We start from the raw sequence: 18,045 nt of genomic DNA on the forward strand, positions 1-18,045 counted from the left end.
GTACTACAGACATCAGCTTGAGTATTTGACCCCGTCGGTTTCCTGACTCCCTTCACTATAAGAGTAAAGTGCCTGTTTCAAGAACTGTGGGAGAGGGCAATTGGTTGGGATGAGCAGCTGCCTTCAGACTTGGCTGAAAAATGGGATCAGTGGTGTGCAGAGCTGCCAAAGCTCCACCTGGTGGCCATTCCGAGGTGTACTAAATTGAGATCCAACCAAACTGCATGTCTTCTGCGATGCCAGCGAAAAGGCATACAGTGCTGTTGCCTGCCAGAACAAAACAAAGATGGAGAGGTTGTAACAAGTTTTGTGGCCTCCAAGTCAAAGGTAGCTCCATTGAAGAAAATGTCAGTACCCCGCTTGGAGCTTATGGGTGCACTAATCGGGGCAAGGTTAGGGAATAATCTTCTCAAGCCACTCAACATGGAAAAGATTCAGCTTTACATGTGGACAGATTCAATGATCGTTTTCCATTGGATTAATTCGCAGCTCAGCACAAAGGTGGAAGCCGTTTGTGTCAAACAGAGTGGATTTGTGAGTCCTTGTATTTCAGTCAGAGTCGTGGGCTCACTGCAGCGGCAAAATCAATCCTGCTGCTGATTTACCTACCAGAGGCCAGAGCGTCGAGAACCTCATTCAAAAATAACTAAGTCAAGAGAACAAAACAGCAGCAGGTGAACCACAGGAAGAGGATTTGGAACCTTGGGCTTCAGGAATCTGCAAGGAAGCATGAAGATACAGGCAGAACTGAGAAAAGTATCCTATATTTTGGTCAGGCAACCTACCTGTACCACCGGCCACGACAGCAGAGCCAAGGGAAAGAACAAAGGGAACCAGGTGCATTTTATACCCTGCTCTAATGAGGGGAATGTTTGGGGAGGAGTCAGGCCTTGAGTTGCCTTCAGGAACACTACTCACTACACAAGGAATGGCTTTTCAATTGATGTTCAATTGTAGTTAAGTTGTTTTTATTCTGTAACTGTGTTTCCCATTATGTGCCATGTGTCTTCAATAAAAAATTCCAAACATTACTACTACAGTAAGGGATGGGTATACTCTGAGTGTCCTGGAGTTCAGCCTCACACAGGAGAGATGTTATATCGCTGTGACCTCGGGCCATTGACTCAAACATGAAGAGTTGTTTTTGTGTCCAGAGATACATTGATGTTTTTCACTATACATACTAACATGACTATTAGCTTCATCACATTGTGACCTTCAACACACTCTGGAGCAGTTTGCTACATATACAGGTGAACAATTACATGTATAAAACAGAACAAAAAACAAGACAAATGAGTTGCTTTGCATAGGTTCATTTTTTTCTTCACTGTTTATTTTTTTCTTTGACTTGTTTTGGTCTTGTGCAATTCTTTAAAATAATTTGCTCTTCTCCAAATGATAATAGGCACAAACAAATATACAGCACATACACACCTTCTGAAATTGACCAGGGGGCGTACACTGAAACATCTACTACGTGTCAATGCAGTCAAAGACAGAATACAAATTAAAACAATTCTTTATCATGGAAGTGAACAAAAATAGTGTTAATGAAAAAATAAATGTGCTACAGTAATGCAACTTACTAAAGATATTCATCAAGTAAAAAAGCTATGAAAGTTGTGGTTATATTTCTGCTCCAGCATGCACCTCATACTTCCAGGAAACACTCCCCAAACACAAACTCCCTGATTATAGTTCCAAGGTTACAGATGAAACTCAACAGTACAGAGGAAGTTTATAGGTCTACAGGTGCTGTGACTAAATCAGAAGTGTATCTTTAGCATTACGTAACATGAGGACCAGAACCTGGCTCTCTCTGGATTACTAATTAAAATGTCATTCTTGGTCAGTGTTTGGTTTCCCATGTCACCTTGTATGTTAATCCATAGTACTTGCTCTCAAGTGGATAAAAACTTGGCACCATGAAATACTTGTTTTTGCTGTTCATCCCACTAGTGCCTGTGTCTGTCCTTCTACCCACTCAGGAGCGCCTGGCCGGGCCACCTCCAGTCCTGTCTCGGCACCAATTAATCTACCAAAAACACAGGAACACACCCGTTAGTTTTTCTACAGGATTTGTCCAGATCAGCTCCCTCAGTCTCGCTTTCTGTGGGGAATTCTGGCACAACACATACAAAACATTGTACCACTGCAGATATAAAATCATACCTGGAAATAATGAGTCATGCATGTTTCGTTATTACTGCAGATGAATAGGTAGCTACTGTAGTTTGGTTAGCAGGGTAGTTACCTTGAAAGCAAATCCAAATGTTATTCCCTTAAATTAGCAGATAGCAAATGAAGGGGCTAACTTTCGTGTTTAACTCAGATGTACTAATTTTTCCACAATTAAGGTACATTTGGAAATCTTTTACAGGGATGTGCCACCTTTTCATTGTTTTTATTGATGGATTCAACAGGGGATGGCAACAGTTAAAGTTTGCATGAGCCATAGAGAGGACGGAGTAGAAAACAGCTACTATTCTACATTCGACTTTAATGTAACATATATTTGTAATATAATGTGGTTGTGTCCACAGTACGCACTGCTCATAAAGTAACTTACTGTGGTGACATCATGGAGAGCCATACTACCTGCATAGGATGTTCAATAAGGCTTGTTAGTAGAACGTCTGCATCATCAGGCAGGAGGCCTCACAACGTAAACCCTGAAAGGCCACATCAGTGTTACTGTATATTTCATGGCCATTACATATAAATATTTGTTTTGGCTTTATCCAGGTGTGACTGTTATGGAAATATCTACTGCATGATTTTCATTCTGGAGATGTAAAAGAAAGATAATAATGGCAGAAGAGTGTTTTCTGATCTTTCTCAGAGTGCATTAACGATGGATTCTCAAATGTGGCTTTCTGACAAAACCTTACTTACCACCCCCAACACTGATAGTGTGTCTTTAAAATATGATTCACTGTTACATTATTATATTATATTTTGAAATTCCACTGCCTGTTTGTAGGGTTTGCCAGTGGTGTTCACATATAAAGTGACCCATGCAAAAATATAGCAAATATAAGTTGTTGAGCTGATAACGTTGACACATCCCAGCACAAATGGAATTGAGATGAGCTGCAGGATGAGATCTTTATTCTCCCCCGCCGTTTCAGAAGACAAGATAACCTTGGATACCACTTCAATTACAATATGATACAAGGTTATATTGGTTTTATAACGTATTGTTTTGCACATAAGCAATGATAATCAAGTGATATATTCTTACATTGCTTATTCCAACAATGTTGAATGGCAATCAGAAAACTATAGAAAGGAGCATTTATGAAATCGGCTTAGGTACTTCACTATGATGAAAAAAGAAAATGGAAAAGTGAATATTAGTTATTTCTCTGATGAAAGGGGGTTGCCTATTTTCTTTCATTACTTCTAAGTGTTCGGAAGACGAGTTTCAACACTTCTCTAAAAACTTTTTTCAAAACTAGATCATAAAAGCTTCTTTGAGGGAGGATTGTTGAATTAAACTGTTTTGTAAACGTTTTTGCCTGGTATATGCTAACAAAGACACAGACACTTTATTGCTAATGTTAATTATGTTAAGACAACTTTGTCCTCAGTTGAGTCCAAGGTTCTGATTGGGCTCTCATTTGAATAGCAATGGAGGACATTATTTCTCAACACTGCCGTGTGGTGACTCTAGAGGAGCCTGTTGTAGGAGAGAGTTAGCCCTTATGGATGCTCACAGGAGGAAACTCGTTCTCGTCGTCCAGACACACAGGTCCAGCAGCAAACTCGTGTTCTGGAATGACTTCGCCTTTCTTTGCCCCGCCATCTTCAGAGTAGCCTGGGTAGAAACCGGTAAAGGAGGCAGAGAATCATCTTTACTTACATGCAGACCTGATTACCTCTTGACATTTAATAAGTTCTTATCCTACGGTGGTTATTTCTTTTTCGATATGTTAGTTTGACCAGACAAATAATCTGAATCTGCTTTAAGTTGATCTCCATGTAGTTCCAAGTGTGGTTGAAGGGGGAGGCTATGGCTCAGTGGTCTGATCTTTGGTATCAGGGGAGAGCAACTTCAAGACACTTCAAGACACTTCACCCCTAATCACTCCTGTGGGGATTGCCCACAATACTGAATGTATGGTAGTCACTTGGCATAAAAGCATCAAAGAAGTGACATGTAATGTCATTTTCTTTAGTGATGTGAAATCAACCAACCACAAGCAGATATTTAATTTTAGCATTATTTCAAAGCTAAAATTACATATCTTATTTCAAAGCTTAAAAAATGATTAATATAAATCTGTATAAGGCTAAAAGTAATCCTGTTCATCAGGGACAACATCAATTATAAATAACCTGGTACCCTGGTTAATCTGTTCTGTTCGGATTGGAAATTAGGGGTCTTTTAATGAAACATACGACCTGAATGAGCTGAACTGAGAGGGAAGTCAAACCGCTCTTGTCAGTTACCACTCACCAGTGAGGGTAGCAGTGGTGGGACCAGAGACTGGTAAGGCAGCGGTCGCAGCATAGGATGGACACGCCTGTGCTGGCCCTGTGACCTCTGACCCCTCTGACTCGTCTCCTTCGTCCACGTTATCATCTATACCAAAAAGCCTGAGAGGGAAGGTAAAGAATGAAAACAAGAACACAACATTTTGTTAAGACTTTTTGGAGTTTGCAGTCTCCGACCCTAAATGTATGATTCAGAAGTGTTTTAGTTCCATTGGCTTCAACAGGATCTGTACTGTGAAAAGCTTTTTCAGAACCCACAGGGAGAAAAGTTCCCCTTTTCTACCATGCCTGGAAAATATTACAGTTTTAATATCAAAGGAAAAAAAATCACAATGCAGGACACAAAGTACATGCTGGCTAAAGCAGAGTATTGCATAACAATGAAACAGTTATTTGAGGTGTACTGTAGACATAGAACATTATTCTGAGGTTGAACTGAATTTGCAAACTTAACCATCACACATTCAGAAGTGTTTCTTCATTGGTTGTGTGTAGTACATGTTTACTCTGTCCAGCGTAGGTCTGACAACATACCTCACACTCATCCATGCACACACATGCACCACTGACTACACTGTCTCAAGGTCAAGGTTCTTTATTTTTCAAACGAACATAGCTACAGTGTAGTTATGTCAATGAAAATCTTGTGTCACAGGCTTCTCCAACAGTGCAACACAATAAAACAGAAAACTATAGTGCAAGTAAATAGTAAATACAAGAAGACATTTTTTTTACTAAAGTGAAATAGTGCAATAAGAGTCTATATGCAAGTCATTGAAATATTATATATTAGGTAAATAGATACATATTTTCTAAGTAGCAGCCAGATGAATGTTATGGATGTTGTTTCAACAGTTCAGGTGTTTAACAGTCTTATTGCCTGTGGGATGAAGCTGTCCCTGAGTCTGGTGGTTTTAGTCCTGATGCTGTGGTACCGCCTGCCAGACGGCAGCAGACAGAACAGTGTGTGGCTGGGGGGATGGGGGTCTTTTCTAATCCTGAGGGCTTTCTTCCTGAGCCGCTGGGAGTAGAGTCCCTCCATGGATGGCAGCTCCGTCCTGTGCAGTTTTCACCACCCTCTGTAAAGCCTTACGGTTGAGGGCGGTGCAGCTGCCGTACCAGGCCTTGATGCAGCCAGTCAGGATACTCTCTATGGTGCACCTGTAGAAGGTCAGGATGCTCTCTATAGTGCACCTGTAGAAGGTCAGGATGCTCTCTATGGTCCACCTGTAGAAGGTCAGGATACTCTCTATGGTGCACCTGTAGAAGGTCAGGATCCTCTCTATGGTGCACCTGTAGAAGGTCAGGGTCCTTTCTATGGTGCACCTGTAGAAGGTCAGGATCCTCTCTATGGTCCACCTGTAGAAGTTCAGGATCCTCTCTATGGTCCACCTGTAGAAGGTCAGGGTCCTCTCTATGGTGCACCTGTAGAAGGTCAGGAAACTCTCTATGGTGCACCTGTAGAAGGTCAGGATGCTCTCTATGGTGCACCTGTAGAAGGTCAGGAAACTCTCTATGGTGCACCTGTAGAAGGTCAGGATCCTCTCTATGGTGCACCTGAAGAAGGTCAGGATGCTCTCTGGTGCACCTGAAGAAGGTCAGGATGCTCTCTATGGAGCACCTGTAGAAGGTCAGGATGCTCTCTATGGTGCACCTGTTGAAGGTCAGGATGCTCTCTATGGAGCACCTGTAGAAGGTCAGGGTGCTCTCTATGGTGCACCTGTAGGTCAGGATGCTCTCTATGGTGCACCTGTAGAAGGTCAGGATCCTCTCTATGGTGCACCTGTAGAAGGTCAGGATGCTCTCTATGGTGCACCTGTAGAAGTTGCAGAGTATCCTGGAGTCCATGTTGAACCTCCTCAGCCTGTAGAGGAAGAAGAGCTGCTGTCAAGCTTTTTTGGTGATGTTGGTGGTGTGAAGAGTCCATGTCAGGTCCTCAGTGATGTGGACACAGAGGAACCTGAAGCTGCTGACTCTCTCCACCGTAGTCCCATTGATGGCGATGGGGGCGTGTCCCTCTCCCTGCTGCTTCCTGTAATCCACAATCCGCTCCTTGGTTTTGCTGACGTTGAGATGGAGGTTGTTGTCCTGGCACCAAGATCTCGGATTTTCGACCTCCTCTCTGTACGCCGTCTCGTCGCCGTCTGTGATCTGGCCGATGACGGTCGTGTCGTCAGCAAACTTCAAGATGGTGTTGGAGCTGTGTGTGGCCACGCAGTCGTGTGTGAACAGGGAGTAGAGGAGAGGGCTGAGCATGCAGCCTTGAGGGGCTCCGGTGTTGAGGATCAGGGTGGAGGATGTGATGTTTCCCAACCGCAATGCCTGGGGTCTGCCCGTCAGGAAGTTCAGCATCCAGTCACAGAGGGCGCTGTTGAGCCTGAGGTCTCTGAGCTTGTGTGGGTTAACCCTTTTAAAAGGATTTGCACACATCTGCCCTGTTTAAAACAAGAGGGCAGGGCTCCTAGTCCTTCTGTGCCTCCACAGCCTGGCTGCTCTCAAATCGTGCAAAAAAAACTATTCAGCTCGTCTGGGAGAGATGCTCACGCAGACACTCCCGCAGCACCCCCCGCTGCTGCTATGTAGTCTGTCATTGTTTTTAGTCCCGCCCACATGTTCCGGGTTTTACAGCCTTTCAAGTCAGATTCCACCTCGTCTTTGTATTGTCTCTTTGCATTGCTGATTGCTCTCTGGAGTTCATACCTAGATTTCCTGTACTCCTCCAAATCTCCAGCTCTGTGTAGTGCACACTTTCAGCTTGCCACGCACCACATGCGCTGTGAAATCATGTTGTAGTTATAGTCTTCATCTTTTGTACAGGTTCGAGCGCTGCAATATGACACAATGAAGTGCCGGTCATAGACCTTGTATGAGTTTTTTGGTGTATAGATACATTGTTGTTTTTGACAATACAGACTGACAAGTAATTATTTTGTATTTTTTTGTCCATATTTGCAGGAGGTTCCAACAGTGACAAAACCGGTGACACAATACTGAACTTTTTCAGGCTTGTTGCCGTAGTTGGCCAAGCATCAGTCTCATAATCAGAAGGTCGTGAGTTCAAGCCTCACACGGAGCAGTGTTTTGAAATTAGATCTCACAAACACACAACGGATCACATGGTATATACTTTATAGAGTAAAGTTTTGGTTGCGTTGCAGAGCAACAACATAATGCTGATGTTGAACTTGAATTTGCAACAACATAACTACTACACCACCATTTAGGTGTCAGAAAATAAAGCCCTCTCTTTTACTCCTTACCCACATCCCTAAAAACGGGGGTACAACGGAGTTGATGCAGATTTGTTGTGGTCATGACGACATTTCTAAAATGTGGGCTGGCTTGTGTTGAACTCCTGACAACGTCTCGCCCACGTCCCAACCTATCGTCCCCATATACAGTCGGCTAGCTGAATCCCCTCCCTCAGCTGTGTGTCTGTGTATTCAGCAGGATGTCTACGAGAGGGACTTAGAGTAAAGTTATTATATATATATATATATATATATAACACATACAATGGCACTGTTCTAGCGGTAAACACTGAATATGCATTGTAGCATGCCTCATACCCTTGTATTTCAGCCCTGTTACTTGAGTGCTGATTCTGGGTCTGGCCCTTTAAATGTAACCGAGCTGCTGATGGCCACGCCCCATTGGAGCTGCTGCTAACGCTTTCTCTCTCGCAGGCTTACCACAATGTGAGTACTTTTTTATATCCTGCTTCTTTACTCATATTCTCTCCTGTACAGCAGACCTTCCTGTTAGACACCTGCTAATACATGGAATTTTCTATAAATTCTCCATTAGTATGACTTCATAATGTTGGAATATGGCCCTGTTTACTCACAGCAGTTCACTGTGTTTACCTTCATCAAATCATCAGGGTCTTTCCAATTTTCCAATTTGTATATGTAGAATCTAATGAGAAAACATCTTCAAAGCACTGAGCCCGCTCATTACTGGTAAGGTTTACGTCTGTTGGATATACAACATTCTGAAAGAGATTGCATTACAAATCTTGTATAAAACATGGCCTTACACCAGGCCTAATTCCATCCAAATAATCTGACTGACTTTGTTTAAAATAAATCTTTAATTTGATCTCTGAATGCAGAAATCCTGTACACATTTCAAGATATACATACAAATCTAAAGATTTACTTTAAACAAAGTGAGATTTTTCAGTCAGATTATTGGGATGGAATTAGGCCATGTTTTATACAAGATTTGTAATGCAATCTCTGCAGTGTGTTTCTCCACCCCTGTGGTTGGAGTTATAGCCTCACCTGTGTTTGTGGGCTAACATACACTCGCCTCCGGCCAGTGGATCCACATTGTAAATAAAGAGCTGACCATCAGCGGTGGCCACCAGTAGCCGTGGAAGCTTCTGGATCCTGAAACATCAGATCAAGTATTTATTTCAGTTGTTGTGTAAAAAATCATGGCATCACTCTTTCGTCCAACACAAAAGTGATCGGACAAGGAACTGTACCCAAAAGTTGTTTTCAGTAAATATAATATCTGTGTCATAGCTAGATCAGTGAGGACCTAATGAGGCGTGGTGAAGACAAATATAAATGATCATCACAGTGTAAACACACATCTTAACTCTCAGGTAGGTCTTCAATAGGTGAGGACTGATTGAGTGCAATGCAAACTGATCATAGAGAGCAGCTCACATAGCCATGGTGCAGACGTTCCTCTGGACGGATGTCAGCAGGTGGACGATGGCAAAGGCCCGGTCCTGGCTCATCATGCCCGAGACCTGAGCCGGGAGGTAGCTGCTGGCTGCTGAGAACATCTTCCCCACGTAGGCTGTCCAGGTGGCCGCCTCGTCCCCTCCACTGCAAAAAGGCTTTATCATAAACGGCATTTATACTTTGGTCGGTACAATGTTATCGAAAATGATATAACTAGTGGCCAGAACTACAACACAAAGGATTAAAGGAATACTGCACCCCAAAAATGGAAATTGTATATTATTTACTCTGTCTCACCTTGAATTCTTGAAGAAAAACCTATTTTTTCTTGCATGCCTCCATTGAGAAATCCAGAAATGGAGAATGGTCTTTAAAAGCTCTCACACAGCATATTCAGTGTTATCCAGATCTCATCTATCCAGCTCATGTCCTTCCAAACACATTTCACATGCAAAAGGGTTTTACATAGTAATAGAAACCCTAGTGAAGTAGTGAGCACACAACTGGATAAATGAGACTTCAACTATGCACACTTTGTGTGAGACTATGTAAACAGGTGTTTTAATATCAATTTGGCTCTTCAATGAGGCCTGTGAAAAAAAGGTTTTCTTTCTCAAGGTGTGTGTGTATGTGTATGTGTATGTGTATGTGTGTGTGTGTGTGTGTGTGTGTGTGTGTGTGTGTGTGTGTGTGTGTGTGTGTGTGTGTGTGTGCGCACCTTGGTCCCAGTTGATCCATTTTGAAGATATGCACCGTCTCTGTGTTGCTGGATGCACAGAGGAACTGACCGTCAGGACTGAAGGATAAGGAGCTTATATTGACGTACCTGCAGACAGACAGACAAAACACAAACACACAATTCCACAGCACAACAACTTGAGGATCTATCAATAATTTGAAGTTGATAAATCTCTTGGAGTAGGCTATAGTGACGGAAACCTCTGACCATGATCTAGTTTATTTAGTTTGGTTAATATGTGTGGCTGTTGGCATTGGACAGTGTGATTCTTTTATAGAGTGCAGATCTTGTATGATTGTAGGTTTAAAGCACTGACCTCTTCATACCCCGGCGGAACACAAACAGACGCAGGCCCTCAGGAATGGAGAACACTCTGATGACGGTTCCCTGTGGAGACAGACAGCCGGTGATGCATCATCTTTACTTTGGTTTACATCATGTTCTAGCACAGGCGTCCCTCCTCTTACAATCTTATATGTAACGTGATGTATTGGGTCATTGGGGGATGTGAGGCAAAGCCTTAGAGTCGAATACAATTCTGGATTAATGCATAACCTAGTTTTGTTATTGGATAGCCCTTGTTAGGGAATAATTAGCTTTGGTATTCAACCTTCGACCCAGTTCATCATTTTCTCTCTTCACTGTCTCCTTTCCCGTGGCATAGTTCTACGGCCTTGGGTATTGCTACTATCTCTCAGCTTGGGCGCATTGCTGTTGCCAGTCTATCACAGAGCACAAGCCGCCATGAGGTAGTTTACTGTTCAAGCACATTCTTTTCTATGGACGAGAGCTCTAGTTAGATTCAGGGGCCATAATTGTTTAGTTTTGTTGATGAGGAATGTTGATTATTACTCCAAACTAGTTAAAACCTCAAGCTGCAGAAGAGTTCTTCAGAATTGGTTTGGCAACCGCTGTGTCACCTCGTGGCGGCAGCACATGTCTTGTCGATTATCCGGCCGCTAACTTCAAAAGTTTCCATCACAGCCCCCCAGTCTCAAGTGCCCAGAGTGATGGAAAACCGCATGTTAGAATGTGATGTGGATGTGTGCTTGTTCTTGTCAGGAGTTCACATTTTATTTAGAGAAGATTCCATCTACAATTAATTTGAATGATCTATTTTAGCACATGTTTGAAAGTGAGCTTTTTTTCGAAACACTTGGATTAAACACTTTGGCGCAAAGCACATATGTATAAGCCAAACCGCTAGTAAACAAATTGAGTGTTTTCAGGAAGATATGGCTATTTGCTAACTGGTTATAAACGAAGACACTGTTTGTTCCTCTTGTGCATTAGCCTCAGAGGATGGAACTGTTATTCCAAGGCTTTGAGGATCTCAAACTGTATTAAAGGATGAAATAACATGGAGCAGCGGGACGATGTGGTAACATGAGGCTACCCAATCTGAAGACTGAGCATTGCAACAGTTAGATGAAAACAAAATAAATGTGAACATGTTACTGAGTCAAGTGTCAAATAGCTAATTGTTTTTCATGTTTTTTCTCTTTTCGCATCTATCTAAAGTATTTGACAGCCCATAAACATTTTCAACCATAAAACGCCTCTGTATCTGAAACAATGTCATCAGCAGAAATAAACCATGGACTAAGGATTTTGCCATTACTAACAGATTAGTTTGGCTGATGTCAGGATGGCAAAAAGAGAGTGTAAAGCTCATGACGATGGGGTAAAAGGAAATGTCAGGAAGTCGTCACTAAGCAAGGATTCATTGTTTTTGGTCCTTCACCAGCCCTCACAGGACTGAGGTGTTTGGAGCTGAAGGTGCCGTGTCCCACAGGGTCTGATGGCGGTTTTACCTTCTCTGAGGCGCTGGCTAGTTTGGTGGCCGAGGCGTTAAAGGTGAGAGCTGCCAGAGGACTGTCGTGAGCCGGGATCATGGTCACTGTGTTCTGAAAGAAGGACATTGTTTGATTTGATGTGTTAATGTCTCTAACACTGGCTGTATTTCCACCAAGTTGCAAAATGTTTATTTTCATGACGAGGCATCAAATAAAAAAAGTGACATTTGAATTCTTAATTTCCAGAAGAAAATGTGCTTGTTGATGAAGAAGTTTATGTAAAATATTTCTAATGTCAAACCAATAATACCAGACTCTTTGTGAAGAATTGTTTAAAGAGTAAACGATCAGGCCAGCATTATAGTATAATGTTGTTTAAAATATGGCAGACCAACAATGAAATAATTCTATCAAAACATGTATATATATGTAAATAAAATAAAAAAAATTGCTTGTTCTGGTCTTTTCAACATCATTGTTGGATACTTACTTCTTATCAATCAGTGTAGTATTGAAGTAGAATTAAACATTTAAGACGACACATTTTATTTACTGCTCATAACACAATTTTTCTCACAACACACAGTTCTTAATTATTATAACTCGTGCTGTTGTTATAATAATTATTGATATAGATTGTATAAAGTCGAAATGTTCATTTACATTGTTTGTTTAGAATTGGAAAATATAGGGCTGATATGTTCTTATTGTTCTGTGTATGAGGGAGAAACTATATTAACATTAAAACATATTTTTTTTAACAATACGTGCTACTATTGTGTAACATAGAGAAAACTTCTTGAGCAATAAAGATTTAGTGAAGATCAGCAGATCTTCTGCAATCGAGGCTTCAATATGTTTTTAAAGCAATTTGAACACACTGATTTACCATCAAAATATTATTTAAATAAGTGTGTCTGCCTCCCCTTGAACGTCAAGATCGACCTGGAATTCATCAAAAGAGCCTACAGAGAGAACAAATATGGCCACTTTCTGCATGGTAATACTGCTAATTTTGATACTGAAAATGTCAGAAATGGATTCAGCATCCTCAATAACCCCCAAAACAACTCCAAAACTGTCACAATCAGCCAAGCCATTTTGTAACTATTGTCCACATAGGCTATAATGCTAACTAATGCTAATAACGAAACTAATTGTGCAAATTGCCCAATTTATGCAGGTTAGCATCCGGAAGTTTCTATGTGATGGGGAACCTACTATACATCTCTAACATAAAACGTTGGGGTACTCTACATTTCAGGGTTCAATAGGATAGCTGGAAACTAGATTCTCACCTACAGCCTGCTCTTTAATAAAGCTTCACAGCGTATGTGTGTTGCTAGGCAACTTTAAGAAATGCAAAATAATAATAATTTGTTATCAATAAATAATTACATTTTTTGTTGGCGTGTTTATGGAAATGTATATGTTGTATATGTTGTGACCGTTTTATAAAATGAACTGTTAGAGGCTGTGAGTTAAAGTGAGGTTTAAACAGCTGCTGTTATCCTCAATGTCCTCCAGCAGCTGACGGCTTCACCCTGACATAATGTCCTCCAATAGCTGACGGCTTTACCCTGACATAATGTCCTCCAACAGCGGACTGCTTCACCCTGACATAATGTCCTCCAACAGCTGACGGCTTCACCCTGACATAATGTCCTCCAACAGCTGACGGGTTCACCCTGACATAATGTCCTCCAACAGCTGACTGCTTCACCCTGACATAATGTCCTCCAACAGCTGACTGCTTCACCCTGACATAATGTCCTCCAACAGCTGACTGCTTCACCATGACATAATGTCCTCCAACAGCTGACGGCTTCACCCTGACATAATGTCCTCCAACAGCTGACTGCTTCACCCTGACATAATGTCCTCCAACAGCTGACTGCTTCACCATGACATAATGTCCTCCAACAGCTGACGGCTTCACCCTGACATAATGTCCTCCAACAGCTGACTGCTTCACCCTCACATAATGTCCTCCAACAGCTGACTGCTTCACCCTGACATAATGTCCTCCAACAGCTGACTGCTTCACCCTGACATTATGTCCTCCAACAGCTAACGGCTTCACCCTGACATAATGTCCTCCAACAGCTGACGGCTTCACCCTGACATTATGTCCTCCAACACCTGACGGCTTCACCCTGACATTATGTCCTCCAACAGCTGACGGCTTCACCCTGAAAAAAACTAGGATTACAGACTGCAGCATATTATTTCAGGTGCTTTGTGTTATATGTTTTTTACCAAGTTGTTGGAATCATACACTATGATCTCCCCGGTGGTGGCGCTGCCGGGGTACGCCAGGTAGGAGTTGGAGTGGTTGATAGAGAGAGCACAGAGACCTGCGGACAATCAGTCAGTCCCCATCCTCATCCTCATCATCATCATTATCATCATCATCATCATCATCATCAACTCAACTCACACTGATCAACTGCAAGCATAAATGATTGCACCTGTTCTTAAGTCATAAACAAAAGAAAACTATTTAGGTCAGATTTTTTAAACATATCAGAATGTTTTTTCTTACTTGCTTACTTGCTCTTACTTGCTTCTCAGGGCATAATACAGTGTATATATATATATATATAGTGTGATGACCATCCACTCTTGAGTGCTTTGTTACGCTTCACTATTGACAACAAGAGCAGTTTTAATAAACCTGAATGGACTTGGTTCAGTCCACTCTCTCACCTGAGGGGTTGGACGGAGTGTTGAGCAGAGTCTTGAGCAGCTTCATGTCTTTGATGTTGTGGATATAAATGGACTCTTCAAGGCACACCGCCAGCCTCTGCAGGACAGAGCACAGCGCAGCTCACATCAGTGAAACACACAAATCATAGGAGCAGTTCAGTCGACTCAGCAAAGGGAACTTAAAGCTCACAGTCACAGGAAACACTTTTGTTTGAATTATACTATATTATAGACTTGATTTCTGTCAACAGTCTGCCTTCGGGCATAACAGTGATCCTACAGGTCCAATTCTGTACCAAAGAAATTCTCCCTTTTACACTTTGAGTAAAAGCCGGTCGGCTTTTAACCTACAAACATTTATTTAGCTCAACTTGTGGAACACTTCTATAGGCAGGTCTGCGGTCCGGTGTCTCCAAGTCTCCCTGGTTTGATCCTTTGTTGAGCATTCCTGCTCGTACATTTTTCTAGTGTTTTTTGGAACAGATTTTTATTTAATAAAGCTCGCTTTTTGTTTATACTTTTTCTACATTTGGGTCCTGATTACCCCCTGCTCCTGACAGTACGAACCGACCAAGATATGGACCCAGCTGTTTTTGTCTGTGACCAAGAGCTGTATGAATTAAAATACACTCTAAATGTATTTTTGAAGACTGGAGGAGGGTCTGAGTTCAAAGATGCTGCCCTCCAAGTGGCACGGATGGAGGTAGCTAATAAGCCCTGGCTAAAGAGCTTGTTGCCCGACTGTCTCCTGCTCCTGCTCCGGTGGTCCTCCTGACTCCTTTTCCCCCAGTGCTCCCATGGCTGTCCATCCGGCCTCAAGAGGGGTCCCATCGGGGCCTCAGAATGGGTCCCATCAGGGCCTCAGAATGGGTCCCATCGGGTCCACAGGATGGGTCCCATCGGGGCCTCAGAATGGGTCCCATCGGGTCCACAGGATGGGTCCCATCAGGGCCTCAGAATGGGTCCCATCGGGTCCACAGGATGGGTCCCATCGGGGCCTCAGAATGGGTCCCATCGGGTCCACAGGATGGGTTCCATCGGGGCCTCAGAATGGGTCCCATCGGGGCCTCAGAATGGGTCCCATCGGGTCCACAGGATGGGTCCCATCGGGGCCTCAGAATGGGTCCCATCGGGTCCACAGAATGGGTCCCATCGGGGCCTCAGAATGGGTCCCATCGGGTCCACAGGATGGGTCCCATCGGGGCAACAGGATGGGTCCCATCGGGGTCTCCGCAGCCCTCCTGCCCGTCGTCCAGAGTTTCTCCGCCGTGGCACCCGGCCCCCAGAGTTTCCCCGCATCCTTGTATCTGCCTTGCCCCCCTACAAGGTGTCAGCAGAGACAGCGGGTCAGAGGGGATTGGGTTCATTTTAGGTTTCTTTCCGATTTCATTGATCAAGTCCACAGCATCCAGATGGTCCAGACCCACAGACGGTATGACATCACATTTCCAGAGACAGGGGACATGAAGTGAAGCTCTGCAGGGCAGGTGCGCCGGATTCATTTTAGAAGTGGAGGGGCCAAAACAAGTGGCCCAATCCCAAACCACGCCCTACACCCTACCCCTACACACTCCCCCTCCGTGACGGAGTGAACTCCGTGGAGTGACACAGGAGGCTCCCTCCTGTCAGATGGAGGGAGTAAATACAGCGGCAAGCTTTGGGACAAACTCCGCTCTCTCCGGCAGAAACAGGAAATGCCGTAACTGTATGTAGGCCTAACAACGGTTTCAAATCAGCATCTCTTTGACAAAAAATGTAAATGAATAACTCAAATAAAACTCCAAACATTTTTAATTGTGTTTTTGTAAAGCACTTTTAGTTTTAAACCTGATGTTTATAAGCTTCTTAGTTTTTGCAACAGTCTATAAATATACACAACTTTCTAATAAAGTGCACACATTTACCTTTTTCTAGACTAAACACAGGTATGATCCTAAGTTAAAAAAAACATGAGGTTATCATGAGGTTGTTAACATCGCAATTTATCACTATCGTTTAGTGGTTTTGCAAAGAATTAACCACTCTCTGTTTTTGTACCATTCTGCGTTGAAGTACCTTCTCTTTGCCCAAATAATCTACTAGCGCTCTCCCTTTTTCCGATAGCTAGCTGTACAGCTTTACCCGCCTCAATGTCCCGACGACAAACCTCCATGCAGTCGGAACCAGCCTGTTTCGGTTCAACAACGGCGGCGGTGGGGGCGGCGGCGGTTTTGACAGTTTCTGTGGCCGCAGAGCTGCTGCTTTTGGGTTCATCTGGCTTCGCTGTTTGAAGAAGGTCCAGGCTCCGGAGATGTGGTAGTCAGGGATGTGACCTTCCAGTTGTTAAATTTAAGTTTAGATTGACTGCATTTAGTTTTCTTCTGCGCTGGTTCTTCTGACATGTTTGCAAGTGTATATAGGCCTATTCTTTCTATCTCTAGGTTAACGGCTGACACACACAGAACAACGTAACAAATAAAGTAAACAACGTAACAAATAAACAAATCTAAGCTTTTTTATTGGTTGTAATTTACATGGATACATTTGAATGGTGTGACAATGTCCTATTTGATTGGATTAAAATGTACATATTCTCCCTGTTATGTCTGCCTGCTTTATTTTACCTAATGCAAAGTGACCTGCTCCATCGAAATCAGTCGCATTGACCCGAAGACACATTTTGATTCCTAGCTTTCTAATTATATCAGGATTGTTTTTGTACTCCAAATATTAAGCAAAATATGTCACATTATATAATGACTGTTACAGAGTCATCATTTTGAGAAAAAGGCCTTTAAAGTTTTCTCTTCTCTGGAATCCATCGATCTGATTGATTATTAGCGGAGCAAATGATCCAAATACTACGGAGGGAAGATATTTTCGTTTGGATTACTGCACTCACGGGAAACACCGGCTGTTGTTATGCCTGTTGTGACGTTAAATGACTCCGTTCTCCGCTTGTAATTATGCCGTTACAAGCTTCAAACCTGTATTTATCATCTGAATTTGCCGAAACAAAGTTTAATATTCTGAAAGCCAAGACTTTGTTCATTTGAAATCAGATAAAAATAAACTGTAACGGACCCTGCCATGTTATCTATGATTACTATATGCCTTACATTCATAATTTCCGCGGGAGGGAGGGGGAGCGGCGCTGCGGAAGAGCAGAGTGGCCAGTGAGAGGCGAGCTGTGGTCTTCCCTTTACAAGCTTAAAAAATGTAGCTAATGAGATTGAATATATATATAACAATAAAAAATAACAAAATATACACAGCTAGATCAGATCGCGTTTTAGATGCGACTTTAGAATAGAGGGGAATTATTGAAACGGGATTTGTACAGTGTTCCGCGCAGCGTGTATATGCGTGTGTGTTTGTGTATTTTTGCGTTTGTGTGTATTGCGTTTGTTTCCCGGGGAAAACACTCACGAGAAACACCGGCTGTTGTTATGCCTGCAGTAACGTTAAATACTCCGTTCTCCGCTTGTAATTATGCTGATACAAGTGTAGCAGGTATATAAATATACAGGAATGCATTCCACCAATAATCCCTCACGTTTTATTTTATTGTTCCAATATTATTTATTGTCACTTTTATTTTGGTATGTTTACTACAAAA

The 18,045-nt window shown here is 42.6% G+C and overlaps 1 protein-coding gene across 9 annotated transcripts in view; it reads right to left on the reverse strand.

The window, feature by feature from the left end:
* Positions 1 to 1,300: 1,300 nt before the first annotated feature.
* wipi1 (WD repeat domain, phosphoinositide interacting 1) overlaps positions 1,301 to 18,045 on the reverse strand; it is a 56,453-nt gene continuing 39,708 nt past the window's right edge. For 6 of the 9 annotated variants that reach the window (XM_079646104.1, XM_079646103.1, XM_079646107.1 and 3 more), the window contains exons 4-14: positions 14,448 to 14,544; positions 13,998 to 14,095; positions 11,757 to 11,849; positions 10,259 to 10,329; positions 9,922 to 10,029; positions 9,501 to 9,539; positions 9,183 to 9,347; positions 8,790 to 8,897; positions 4,466 to 4,605; positions 3,723 to 3,823; positions 1,301 to 2,038 (exon numbers count right to left, since the gene is read on the reverse strand). In XM_079646104.1, the coding sequence (XP_079502230.1) occupies positions 1,988 to 2,038; positions 3,723 to 3,823; positions 4,466 to 4,605; positions 8,790 to 8,897; positions 9,183 to 9,347; positions 9,501 to 9,539; positions 9,922 to 10,029; positions 10,259 to 10,329; positions 11,757 to 11,849; positions 13,998 to 14,095; positions 14,448 to 14,544 (1,071 nt within the window). In that variant the 3' untranslated portion in view covers positions 1,301 to 1,987. Of the gene's footprint in view, positions 2,039 to 2,175; positions 2,676 to 3,722; positions 3,824 to 4,465; positions 4,606 to 8,789; positions 8,898 to 9,182; positions 9,348 to 9,500; positions 9,540 to 9,921; positions 10,030 to 10,258; positions 10,330 to 11,756; positions 11,850 to 13,997; positions 14,096 to 14,447; positions 14,545 to 18,045 lie in introns of all 9 variants that reach the window. The other 3 variants (XR_013801898.1, XM_079646106.1, XM_079646105.1) reach the window with 3 other exon arrangements.

The sequence above is a fragment of the Notothenia rossii genome, assembly GCF_949606895.1.
Source record: "Notothenia rossii genome assembly, chromosome: 8".
Taxonomy (NCBI): domain Eukaryota; kingdom Metazoa; phylum Chordata; class Actinopteri; order Perciformes; family Nototheniidae; genus Notothenia; species Notothenia rossii.